The 13,353-nt window shown below is 42.4% G+C and overlaps 1 protein-coding gene across 1 annotated transcript in view; it reads left to right on the top strand.

Annotated features, from left to right (window-relative positions):
• Nucleotides 1-6,300: 6,300 nt before the first annotated feature.
• Nucleotides 6,301-13,353, top strand: part of LOC110957183 (A disintegrin and metalloproteinase with thrombospondin motifs 16) — a 57,870-nt gene continuing 50,817 nt past the window's right edge. Inside the window, exons 1-3 of the mRNA XM_051957355.1 lie at nucleotides 6,301-6,823; nucleotides 6,988-7,078; nucleotides 9,853-10,205. Of these exons, the coding sequence (XP_051813315.1) occupies nucleotides 6,731-6,823; nucleotides 6,988-7,078; nucleotides 9,853-10,205 (537 nt within the window). The 5' untranslated portion in view covers nucleotides 6,301-6,730. The remainder of the gene's footprint in view (nucleotides 6,824-6,987; nucleotides 7,079-9,852; nucleotides 10,206-13,353) is intronic.

Genomic DNA, 13,353 nt, shown 5'->3' with positions numbered 1-13,353 from the left:
AAGACCGATGCTTGAGTCACTCAGCCATGTCCAATACATTATCTAGTACAGTGGACAGTTTTGAAAAGGTGGGGTGAAGCATGTGCAGTAAGAAAGTGCAGCTTTCCACTGCAGTACTGGTTAGATCTAACAGCCAGTTATAGTGTCTCAGAAGACTGAAAATCAGCTTATTTATTACTTAGACAGATGGTGTGGTAGCCATGTTTTTCTAAGCCAGCTACATGTAAAACAATATGCTGGGTGTACACTGTGCATTGACTAAATGTGTCCATCCTTTGTAAACTCACAAATCTGATAGAGTTCCAATCCTTCTGAACAGCAAGCAGCAAAAAGTCACTGCTTTGCTTGGATAACTTATCTGGCAGCAAATGCTGCGTATCTTTACTGTTGGCTGATAGTAGCTGATGTTGCTCATGTCAAGATTTTAACCCCTTGATGCCTATTGTCGCAAATTCACAGCATATCACTTTCATTCAGACTGCAGCCGAGATAGTGTATCCATTCCCCCAATGCCGGTTTGTGCATATTCAGTACGTACCTCAGAACCTTTTGCAAGCGCTGGTTTCTTGTAGGACCAGTCGGAGTGGGACCTAATTATTATACATTTGTTATTATTATCTATGTAGCTATCTATGTTCTTTGTGTAATAGATAAATGAACAACCTCCACTTATTTTAGCATCAGCTGGAAAGCAAAAACACACAAAAATGTTTTTTTTTATTTAATTGTAAATAAATTCATGTGTCGAGGGGTTAAAACTGTCACTGGTGGGAAATAAATTAAATATTAGTAAGTTATCTTGAAATGATGATAAGTCAAGACTTTTTACTCTTAAACTGACTCAGATTCTAAATGAAGCAGCTTAGGACAATCACAAACACTGACTTTCACATAGAATCTCAGAATATGTGCTTTACATTACATGCGACTGATTATTGTCATAGTCAGCACTGAAACAGCTGAGAATATTTCATGTCTAACAGTAGAATAAACCCATGGAATTAAATTTATTTAAAATTCCTGTTATTATTTTCTTCTAAAAATGCGTTTAAACACCACAAAACTGCTACACAACACAGCCAAACTGGCATCACCCCTGCACCTCTTTCCTCTAATTTATATGCGTCTACTTTCCTCCTCGCTAACGTTTATCTTTGTCTCAAAGTGTAACTTAAAATAAAGTAAAATAACAATTTATCTTCTAAAATATAAAACGAGCCATGAATTACTGGGAACAGGTCCAGCAGTGAACCCGTGGCTAAAGCTCAACTTCGGCACCATCTGCAAATATTTAGGGTGAAACAGTGTTTCACTCTGAGCTGATGCGTCCAAGGTGTATGGCTTACACCAGATAAGGTCAGGACAACAGCAGTAAAGGCATCAGTATTCTTCGACGGCGGTGCAAAATCTTTGCAAAGCCTGACTAAACCTTCAATCGTGGAGCTAGCTGGCAACCATCTCCCTGTGCTCCACTCTCACCTTCATCTTCCTTCCCCACCTCCCTTCACTCTTGCTCCATGTCAGCTCCCATCAGCCTCCCCTCTGTGATGCTCAGAGAGGAATTTTACAGCTGCTGTCAGCTTACTGTGTACGCACACACACACACCCATGCACGCACACACACACAGACCAAAACACAGTACATGCATACATGTGTGAACACACCAACAGAGACACACATGCACATAAATCACAGCATGTACACACACTCGCATATGCTTACCACAAGCACGGACTCTCATGTTCACTCACACATGTTGCCACGATGACAGTTTTCGACAGCTAATTAAACGAGTCCATGAACTACCTGCAGAAAAGCATTGTTATTGTCTCAGTAGAAATTACATTCACACTCAACTCTTTCGCACCAGCCCACACAGTGGGAACAAGAGTATGTTTTTTATTATCATAACGAGGAAATGTTGTTAGTTAACATACTTTCTGCATTGCAAAAATGCTGACTGAGCTTATCACTAAAATTTACATATTCTGTTTGTTTGATTTTGATCTGCTTGTAGTGAATAGAGCATTATTTTTTTTTATGTTTATGCTTTCCTACACATCGGCATCTCATGAGATGAGAGTCAGCACCTCCATGTCGAAAGCCATGGCTCTCTGTTGGAAACTGGCGCTTCCTCTGGGTTGGAGGTGAGATGCTTCCTCAAGCGAAGGAGTTTGAGTATTTCAGAATTTTGGGCATGACATGGACAGTTGGGTTTGAGCAGCACTGGCAGTAATGCGGGTGTTGTTCCAGACCGGCATGGTAAATAGGGAGCGGAATGAGAAGGTGACATTCTTGCTTTAGTCTTTGTATCAACCTTCATTTATGGTCATGAGCTCTGGTTTGTGATCTGAAAGAATGAGGTTGCAGATACAAATGGTCAAAACGGGCGTGCTCTGTAGGGTGGCTGGGCTCAGCTTTATAGATCCTGTGAAGAGCTCCCATGTCAGGAGAGAGCTTAGAGTGGAGTCGCTGCTCCTTCGTGTTGAATGATCCAGCTAAGGTGATTTGGGTACCTGAACAGGATGGCTCCTGGGTGTCTTTAGAGGTTTCCCGGATATGCCCAAATGGGAGGAGACCTTAGGGTAGACTCAGAACTAGCTGGAAGGATTGCATATCTCATCTGGTCTGGGATCACCTTGAGATCCTCCACAAGGACCTCAGGGGAGAGGGAGAGACTGTTGTTCAATACAAAAGTTCACAGTAACTCAAGACACAGTGTGCCTCATCTAATCACAGATGGGAGTCACATTGCAACACTAAGTTCTGATATCAAGAACTAGAGCCTCTGAACATAATCTAGCTAGTGGTGTAGTCGCAACTAGCAGTGAGGTTGGAGACTTTAGCCAGCTTTTTCAGAAGAGATCAGAAAATAGATAGAGTAGACTTAGTGCCAGCGGCCTGCTAACTTGAAGACTGGAGGCACAGGAATATATTTCTAGCCTGGCCCTGTCCAAATGTAACAAAATCTACAACACAGAGTAATCCAGTCCTGAATGAGCACATTCTGGTAACAGATGGCTAGGTGTAACTCAAGACAGCGAATGTACATGCTTCACAAAATGTCAGCCTTTTCCTTAAAATGCCCTTCTCTTCACAGTTGTAGTCATGCATTTCTTCCTTTCTTTCATTTCAGGCCAGTATATTGATCAGATTCTTCCTGTACAGCAAACCAGTAAGAATGTCTGGGATATCTGGGTTTTTACTACACTTTTCAATAACCCTCTACATCTTCCCTTTGAGCCATTTTCAGTTCAGCTTCTCGACAGATGGCCTCACATTCTGTGAAGCCCTCCTTGATTTGATACAGGATCCATAGTTGAATCAATGACTGCAAGCTGCCTCAGTCCCTGAGACAGCAAAACAACCCCAAACCATGACACTTCCAACACCAGGCTTCACTGTTGCTATGAGGTTCTTAGCATAAAAATGTGTCTTTGGTGGGCGTCAAACATGTTACTGTGGCCAGCAACTCCATCCATGCTCTGTTTGTCCCAAACACAATATTCCAGAAGTCTTTGCCTGTACATTAATTGTCAAATTGTGCCTTTGTATGAACGTTATTTTTGTAGAGTCAAAGTTGTTTTCTGGCATTCCTCCCATACAGCTCAGATTTATTTTGCAATGTCTTTCTGGTTGTGCACGAAAGCACTTCAAAACCAACATTTGCAACGGTGCCTGAAGATTACATTTTGGAGTTGTTGGACACTTCTTTTTGCATCAAATGCTCTGCTGTTGGGCTGAATTCACTGGGGCAGCCAGTCGGTTTGAATCTGCACCACTTCTACATAATTTTACTCACCATGGAATGACGTATTTCCAAAAATTTGGAGATCTTTTCAAATCCCTTGCCAGACACAGACAGCCACAACCTTTTTTTCTGAAGGCATTGAAGAGCTCTTGAGATCTTGGCATGATGATCCTGCAGACTTCAAAAGAGAAGAGAACAAGTTCTCCATGTCAGTGGTTTAAATAGGAAAAGTTCCACCTGTCACTGCCTAGGGAGATTCCAAAATATGGAACCTAATCCGGAACTCCTGATTTTACTTCTATGGATCTGAGGGAATCTTTGAAAGATTAACCAGAGTTTGCTTGCTGAAATATGTTGTAAAAATCAATCCATTTGCATGGGATGTACTTATTTTTTCACACGACTCTTTGTGTCAGATGACATCCATTAATGTGCCTGAAAATACACATGGTGAGATGAGTTCCCTTTATGTTTCAGCTCTCTGCTTTTATACATCCCCAGATGATATTGAAGACAGACAGTCAGGCAAGCAGCCAAGATCACAGAGAGACAGGCAGCCACAGGAACAAGCAGTCAGACAGTCGAGCAGACTGAGAGGCATACAGGAGCTCAGAGGTTCAGAGGTCAAAACACTCACGGCAACCAGCTTAGTTCAGTCTGCAGGAGGTTTCTTTATGTTCAGGCCCTTCAAACAATACAGCATCTTCTTTTTATTTCTCAGTCTGCTGGTTTGATCTGCCCACACGCCTCCCACAGCGAGGCATCCTGTTGTACATCCCTGCACAATGATTCAGGGTTCAAAGGTTTGGCAACTTTCCTATCAGCTGTAAACATTTGCAGTCACTGAACAAACATAAAGAAAAATGTCACACAGAAATATGTGAGCCAGATATTCTCCGTATATGCATGTGATAGCAACCATGTCAATGCAGAGCCAGTATTGTATTGCAAAGAGTGCACATATGTGTCTGAGTAGGGGGAGTGTGTATTAATGTAGGAGGAGGAGGAGGGGGCTTTAGTGTCAGCTGCTGCTGACACTGTAAAGCACAAATTTCCAGAGCCTCCAAACATATGGTAAGCATTGTATCCATGATGGCATTTTATAACTGATTAAATCCAGGATCAGCAAACTTAGGCAGAAATCTGGAAACCAGCTTGATAGATGTATACATTTTATAGACTTAGAACGTATTACTCTCAGGATGACAATGCCCTTTCATTAACTTAGTCCACTTTTTTAATCAGAGGGAAGTTTCATTCAGGGGAAAAGTTGATCATTTGGCTCTGACACAACCATATTGTCTCATTTATTCCCTTACTGTCTTTCAAAACAAATAAATCCTCCATGTGTGATACTGTCACTAATCTAACATGACACAGACCATCTGGAAGATACATCCAACACCTTGCATTCCAGTGGGAAACAAACCCGAGTGTCACAGAGAGCTCAAGTCCTGTCCCACTTTTGGGTTAGCTTCTGTTCCTGCAGCCTTCATTTATGAGCGTAATTTGTCACAGAGGTCTTCTCTCATCACTCTTTCTAAACTGCTGAAACACTAGACTGAGGTTTTGTTTCCAGATCGCAGGCTGAATAGTTTTGTGTTTACTGTGCTGGATAAGTAAACAGCAAACATATGCATTTTTAGCTGTCAGCCTTTCTGTTAATATAAGACATCATATATGTTGCTGAATTTAATGCTGAAATTTTTATTATTATTTGCGAAATGCTTACTTTTAATCTCATTTATCTTAAAAATCCTTGATGATCTGCATGTTTTCGGCTCTGTAGAAATTAAAGGACCCAAGTGTAAGTAGACAGTTGAGTATTGTTGTACAGACTACAGGTGAAAAGTGAGGTGGAACTTCACCTTGCCTGTGACCACCTCTGACTTAGTGCTAGAAAGATCATGCCGTAAACCTTCACACATTTATTTCTTCTGCCGCGCAGCAAAAAATCTCATCTGGTTTTCTTTTGGGAGGATGAAATGCTCCAGAATATGAAACAAGCACTCCTGATCCTTTGGCTCCCACACTCCTAAGCACTTCTATGAATGATTGTTGGGGGATGAGAAATGTTGGCACATTGCCTATCAGTACAGCTGCGGAATACGGGAGAGATGGGAGCGAGACGAGGGGATTAAACAGGGTCACAGGTTAAATTTTAGGCTGTAAACCATTACAAATTACTGATTACCTGCTGCAGGGTGTAGTCTCCAGATCACGTTTGGGTTGCAAAATCCAAAATGGCATTCCAGCTATACTTTGAAAACATAACAAATCTGTTGCAGCAGGAATAACTGCATAACCTCCATGCAACAAATAACAGATTTTACTTTTTTTTTTTGAAATCCCACATTGACACTTTTCCTCTGACATTCATCTGCTGCAAGTTGAGAAATGGATACAAACCCCATCTCTCAGCACAGGTGTCAAATGTGATTGGCTACAGGCTGAAACCTACTTTCCACCACCCCCATACAACACCCACTCCTCAAAACACTCACACCCACAGCCCTGTGCTTAGTGCGCCCTCGGCCTGCTCCCTGGAGGAACGTACTCGGAGTCAGGGCGACTTTCAGAGAAGTCTGCCATTGCCAAGACGAGACGCAGCCTATTTAAGACAATCACATGATTTCATTGGGAGTCAAAATGGTCCGCGGGGGTCGCTGGGTAGAGAGAGAGAGAACGGCAGAGTGAGAGAGAGAGAGAGAGAGAGAGATAGGGGGGGAACTTGAATTCTATTCGGACTGTCTGAGTGAGGAAAAAAACGAAAATGACTTGCCGGGAGAGAGGACTTGAGTTGAAGCAATTTAACGCGTCTGGATACTGGAGATGAATGGAGACCAAAGTGGCTTAACTGAAGAAGGCTGCATGTGAAACTTGTTGATGCTTCATTCATCACAAGTAAAAGCGCTGCTGTTGGCTGGTTTATTTTTCCAAACGGCGGCTGTGTCATTTAGGCTCTGCGATCCACGGACATGGCTTTCCTGCGCCTTTCTCGTGCAGAGTGGAGGAACTGGACGCGGTGGTTGCTCTTTTTGCACCTCTTTTGTTTTTTCACGCTGAGCAAAGTAAGTCTGTTGCATGATCTCCGATGCACTTTTACGCACATATTTTTACGCGCACGCATGCAGAGCTCGTAAAGTTGTCAACACTTCAGGTGGCAAAGTGGGCTCATTTTCCGTGATTTGCAGGATACACAAACCAAATCACATGTGCACTTTCTTCCTTCCAGAGCGTGCTTTTGAATGACGGTGCTGACAGTCTAGGATATCGACCACGAGCATCGGATCTGCTCCGATCTCTCAACTTGCCTCAACACACAGGTATGCTGAGTGTCGCACAAAAATATCATTAGAGGGGGTTAAATTGTTTGTGTGTGTGTGTGTGTGTGTGTGTGTGTGTGTGTGTGTGTGTGTGTGTGTGTGTGTGTGTGTGTGTGTGTGTGTGTGTGGTGGAGTGCATGCATGAATTTCAGGGGTTTTCTGTGCTTTTCGACACGAGAAGCTGAAATGTGCAGCTACGGTCTGCATCCTTCAGACGACCAGCAGCATCAAACGACGCTCACCTGCGCGGTGTGTTTCCTCTCTTCACCGCTAGAGGGCGACCTGCACCCTGACACAGAGCCACCACTGTCTGCTGTAGTAGTGGATCCCAAGCAAAAATTAGGAGTAGTGTAATTTAGCTAAACTTATTGTACTTGTTTGAGGCACCTTTATTAAATGATTGATTTGTAAAACCTGTCAGCAAGATGCAAAAAAAAAAAAGATTATTCATCTAATTGCTTTACAGTACAATGAAAATGCCACCTAAAACATAAGTGCATTGAGTGATGAACGTCTTGAATGAGGATGCAATGATCTAATTATTATTGCGAGCATTTAAATGCAAGGCCTTCATCTGTTCTTTGTTTTGCGTAACTAACAACCCCATGGGGTCTGCTGAGTCAGCAACTTCTTTGATTGTGCATTCTAGTCCACATCTCTTTTTCCCCCTTGCTGTTGTTGTTGTTGTTGTTGCCATGAAAAGCATCCATAAATGACACAAAAAAAAGTCTTTTTCCTGGGAACATGTGGTGATGATGTGAAACAGAAGTGAAGGGGAAGCCCTGTCATCTCACAGCCAGGCTTTCAACAATGACTGCTCAGTTTTATTTTGTCCGACAGTCATATAGTTGAATCAGAATGGGAGAGAGCAGAATTCATATGTTCAATCTTTTGTTAGCTTTAAGCCAAAGTACCACTACCTAAAGCCCCTATCAGTACTAATGGCACTCAGGAGCCACTAAACCAACAAACTAACAACTGCAGGCTCTTGTCTCAGTCCAGCAGACAAGATGTGTGTGAGTGTGCTCTGTTCCCGCAGACTCTTTGTTTATTCACTGTCAGACATGGGTCATTGCAGCTGTTTTTTGACTTAGGGTGGAACAGTTAACAAGATGTAAGTGTGTGTGTGAGTTGGGGGAAGGTGGACAAAGTGGCAAAGATAGAGAGGACCATTTTCTGCTCTGGTGTCTGCACAGAAAATGCTTGAGACTTGAGGTATGTGTGTGCTCTTTGCAGTGCTGCAGCTCTCAAATAGATCACACCAGTAGCTTCCCACTGTCGACACCCATTACTGTGACTGCATGATAAAAAGCAATCACAGTAAAGCAAGCTGCATTAAATATGTGCATCTGGTAATGAGCATGTTGTGTTGTGCGTGGGGGCTAAAAGTCAGCCTCGAGATGCACCAAATAACCAGGCTGAAACCTCAGGCATTCACACTGCCAGTGATGACACACTGTCTGCCACCCTGCGTGTTTTTCCCACTGCCACAACATGTCTGTCTCTGCGCTATATTTACTCATTATTAAGGCTTGCCAAAGCAGGTCATACTGTACAGTAACTGACACTGTCTTGTTGACTGTACATCCAAGGTTGCTGTTATTTCTGTGCACTTTAACCTGAAAAAGTGACAGCGTTTAACTTTCCCCGTGATAGATTTAGCATATATGTAGTGGTCATTACGGCAGTTTAGCAGTTCAACAGTACTGCTGCTTTATTTGTTCGCTTCCTGGTTACTCACAGACCCAGATTTAACAAGAGTTAATAGTTTAAAGGTGCGTGATGGCGCACAACACCAGGCATCTTATTGTTCTAAAATCCCACCACAGTACCAGTTATTGCAAAACACGAAGGAAATAATGCACATTTTGACACATTTTGTACATGTTGTGGCCATACAACAAGCCTGATCTCTACAATCCTGCAATTTATCAAACATTTTAAAGACTTGATATGCTTCATTCGTCACACATGATGCTGTCCTTTACTAGGTCAGGCCATTCTTACTCAGAATGAACACGAGTGGTGTTTTCTGTCACCATGTCCCTGGAAAAGCAATTTTGGTGCAACTCTATAGGAGTCAGCAAGGAGTCAGCCACTTTGGATTTGACCTTTTGAGGAAGAACCCATTAGTTTCTGCCGCCACAGACATTTAACTGGACTTAGAGGCCAGACCTGTGACCTGCCCCCATCACCCCTTTATTACCTGCAGTTATTCAGACCGAGCTGTAGTAAAAACGGTAGTAAAACACCAGGTCAAACATGATCCACTCTCCACTGAAAGGCCTGGCCTGGAATTGTCTAGAACCCTTCCTTTTCTTGTAACTTTTGCTTGACCCTGCCAGCAAAAGTATATGAGGCAGGTCAAGGAGGACTTACAAAGGACAGAAAAAGGTTGCGGTTTTACTCTGTGCATGATGTAACCAGGGAAGCAGCTGACATGAGGAGTAACATGTTGCAGTGGATGATGCTGAAACATCACATTCCTACAGACTGACCTCAAGGACAATGTGTTTTGTTGTTGTGAAGATGCATAAATCTAATCTCCCATATTTAGTATTACAGCTTTCTCTTCACTACGTCTCATTTCTGTAGTTTGAGCCCATGAGATCTATTCATGGTTACCGTTCCGTATCAGTATAATGGATTTCTCTGTGTGTGTGTTCTGATTACATTTCAATGCCGTGTATCACTTTTTTTTTAAATTTTGCAAACACACAATAACATTTTTTTCCCATTTTGTTCCATCCCTGTTGTCTTTTATGTCTTACCAGAATATGAGATTGTTTCTCCATATGAGGTCAATCACCAAGGTCTCTACATCTCTCATGAAGTTGCTCACCATCAGCGCAGAAGAAGACGCAGATCTCTGACTCCAGATGCAGGATCATCAAACAATGGCAGTGAAACCGTCCACTTCCGGCTCAGTGGCTTGGGGCAGGACTTCCACATGGAGCTGAGGGAGGCCTCGGAGAGCCTGATTGCACCTGGCTTCACCATCCAAGTCCTGGGAAAGAACGGCACCAAGAGCCTGAGGGCCTACTACCAGAACGACCTCTGCTTTTACCAGGGGTCGCTGAGGTCGGGGGTCAACTCCTCGGTGGCACTGTCCACATGCATGGGGATGGTGAGTCTGAACATGCGCAGAGTCAGGTTGCAGGAGAGTTTGGAAGAGAAGGATTGAGCAGATAAGCCAAATCGGGGTTGGTGTGTGTGTGTGTGTGTGTGTGTGTGTGTGTGTGTGTGTGTGTGTGTGTGTGTGTGTGTGTGTGTGTTTATAGTAGCCAAAAACGACTCCAAGGTCAGTTTATTTGAAAGTTTGCCTCCTGGACGCTTTTATTTCGGTTTTAGATTTGGCTGTATTTTGATTGATCTGTAATTGTACTCACTGATTTTGAAGACATAGCAAGTCTGAGAGCCAAAGAAAGTTGGCTGATCCTGGAAACCCTGATAATATAAACAAAGAGTGTCAGAGTCCAGGGAGAGTGGGAGAGATAGGGCAGTGACCCTTTCTGGGTTTCAACTTATCATTTAGAAAACAAAAGCAAATTAACACTCAGACTGACTAAATGACGGAAATCTTTAAAACACAGCACACTATAATTTTGGGTTACAAGATCTTACAGCCCAGATGCCAATCAGACACTGAGCGAAAGGAAAAACTGAGAAGAAAAAGGAGAATGAAAGGAGGAAAAAATGCAGATTAAAGCCGGCCAGTAAATCTAGATAAAACTACAATTCTTTCATTGTGAGAAACTGTCCTTCTCTTTGACACATCAAAACCATCATCAATTACTTCTTTCAGTCTTCTTCTCTCAGGCTGCCTTTCACACAGCACTTGAGTCAATGCATTGTCTGTCTACTGTGGACAGAAAATTGACTTATATTTGACTTGAGTTGACTTAAAAACCCACTGACAAAGTTGGCCAGTCATGCACCGGACTTTCTTCCTCCAGCCGGCCGTGCATCAGTAGCCCTAACTCATTCCATGCATGTTGCACTTTTGCCTGAGTCAGCTAATGAATAACTAATGGATGGAAAAGTCAGGCCTGTGAACACTGCATCATGTTTGCTCTATAAGCCAGGAAAATCCAAATGGAAGCCAAATATGCCAAAATAATGTTTTGGTGGTACTTCATCTTTTCGTTTAGCACAAAAATACTGTTTGCACAACTTTCACGGCTGACACAAGAAGTTCAGCACAGAGATATAAAAATGCGCTTAATATTCCATGACACTGACTGGCATTTGTTGCTCGAGTTCAACCAGCGAGTAATAACGTCTGCAAATTAGCCACTGGAACTGCAAAAAAGTGAAATGACTGTATGCAAATTGCAAAAGTACTGCTAAATTAATTCAAGTGAATTGTCTCATGAGGAAGGGCCAGGTGGTAGCATGCGAATGGATGGTAACTGTGCAGCAAGCTGCTCTGGCTCTGGATGTTAATATTAGCCTGATATATACAACACGCTAAAAGCTGCACAGTTAGTAAGCTGATATCTACATCCAAAACTGAGCAGATTTATTGGTGTTGACATGATCAGCAGTGCAGGTTGTGTTTGTGTTAGATCAGACTCAAAGCATCTGAGCCAAAGCCTTGCTCTGAGTTTGTTCTGGAAGTGTTCGAGGGAAGTTTTGTTTTTCTTTCTACTTCTTCTTGTGTGATACATCCATCTTGTCCTGGATAAAAGTCATTATTACTTTTATCCTTCATATCTTTTTTTATTACTTAAGCTAATATTGCTGAGTGGACAAATTCTAATTACGTCCTCCAGACTTTATTGTTGTCTGTGAAGAATGCTGGCTGACTTTCAGCAGCTCTTGCCTTGGTGGTCTTTCTCTGCTGCATGAACATAAAGGAAACATGACTGTAAGAATGACATTAAGCAAGCTGGAGTGAGGCAGCTCCGCCATAAGACCCCGAGTGTTAAACTGGCCCTCTTAATAGTCTGGACTGGAGAACAAAGGGTTTTATGAATGCACCTGTAATCCTCTCAGCCTTAAACTCACATACTCATATTACCCATTTAGAACCACTGGAGTTGAAGTGAAACAATTTGCTAGTAAGCAGAGAAAAAAAGTGCAGTGTTTCTTATTTGTTCTTGAATATCAGTGCAGTTGTGCAGTTGGAAGAAATAATATACTATGTGCATTTAGACCAGAAGTCAGATAAGCCATCTGAAGAAAAAAATATTTTCAAATTTTCCATCTTTTCATAGTTATAACTAAACAACTGCTTTTAAAACTAGCATGACCACATTTCATTTTAGCTTTTTAGTGTGTTTGATTCTAATAAATTCCAGGCCCATTTTTGCGGGTTTCCTATTTATACTTCCAGAGGACCACTGCTGTGTCTGAGAATTGCCCTCTAAAACTACACACAGAGAATGGCACACCTCCAGGGATGCTTCTTCTTCTTCTCTCTTTTTGTGTGTGTGTCTATGTGTGTGCCTGCATTTCAGATCAGATCCCAATAAAAGATTCAGCCAAAAGGTCCAGGGCTGCAGAGACTGTAAATGTGGTTCTCACGGCTAAGGCTGGCTAGGACGGTCTGGGTCAGTGCATCAATGGGAATTTGACTTTTTCTGATGTGAATTGGGGAACTGCGAAGCAAAATCAGCAGACGAAGGTATTTAGACTCCTGGGGAGAGATAAAAATAGCTACCATTTTTCAGAAATGCACAATGACTTCATAGACAGCCAGCAACTGGATAGAAGAGAGTTGTTTTGTTGTTTTTTTTTTTTTTACATTTATTTATACATTCAGTTAAAATCTCATTTAAACTAACTTAGGGTAGTAATATTGCAACTAATTTATCTACATGCCAACCTGGTTTTGTATTTGGGGAGGCTTTCTGGGATCATTGTCCTTAACTGTGGGTGTCACTTATGTGACAAGGAGCAATAAATCCGATTCCACTCTGACATTATGTGAACAAAAATGGTGAGTCATTGTGATGTCCTCTGAGGTGAAGGATGACTGTGGTGTTATACGACTGGTCAAAATGTGGGAACTAGGCCATCTGAAAGCTTACAGGAGACCTTGCACTTTGGCCAGTTTCCTATTTGGCTGGCAAGAGGTAAATATTGACCAGAGGAACACAACACCTGGCCTCCAAACTGCAGCATGGTACAACTTAGATGAGACCACTTCATCGCCTCTGTTTGCTCAGTCATTGTTTTGAGAAATTAGCATTATCCGTCTGCATTTAGAGTGACTTCCACAGCCTGCTTGATATGGTTTCTCATGACTGACGGACACAAAGAGAAGATAA

The sequence above is a fragment of the Acanthochromis polyacanthus genome, chromosome 12 (genome assembly GCF_021347895.1).
Source record: "Acanthochromis polyacanthus isolate Apoly-LR-REF ecotype Palm Island chromosome 12, KAUST_Apoly_ChrSc, whole genome shotgun sequence".
NCBI classification, from domain to species: Eukaryota; Metazoa; Chordata; class Actinopteri; family Pomacentridae; genus Acanthochromis; species Acanthochromis polyacanthus.
This window is presented reverse-complemented; position numbering and strand designations above follow the sequence as displayed.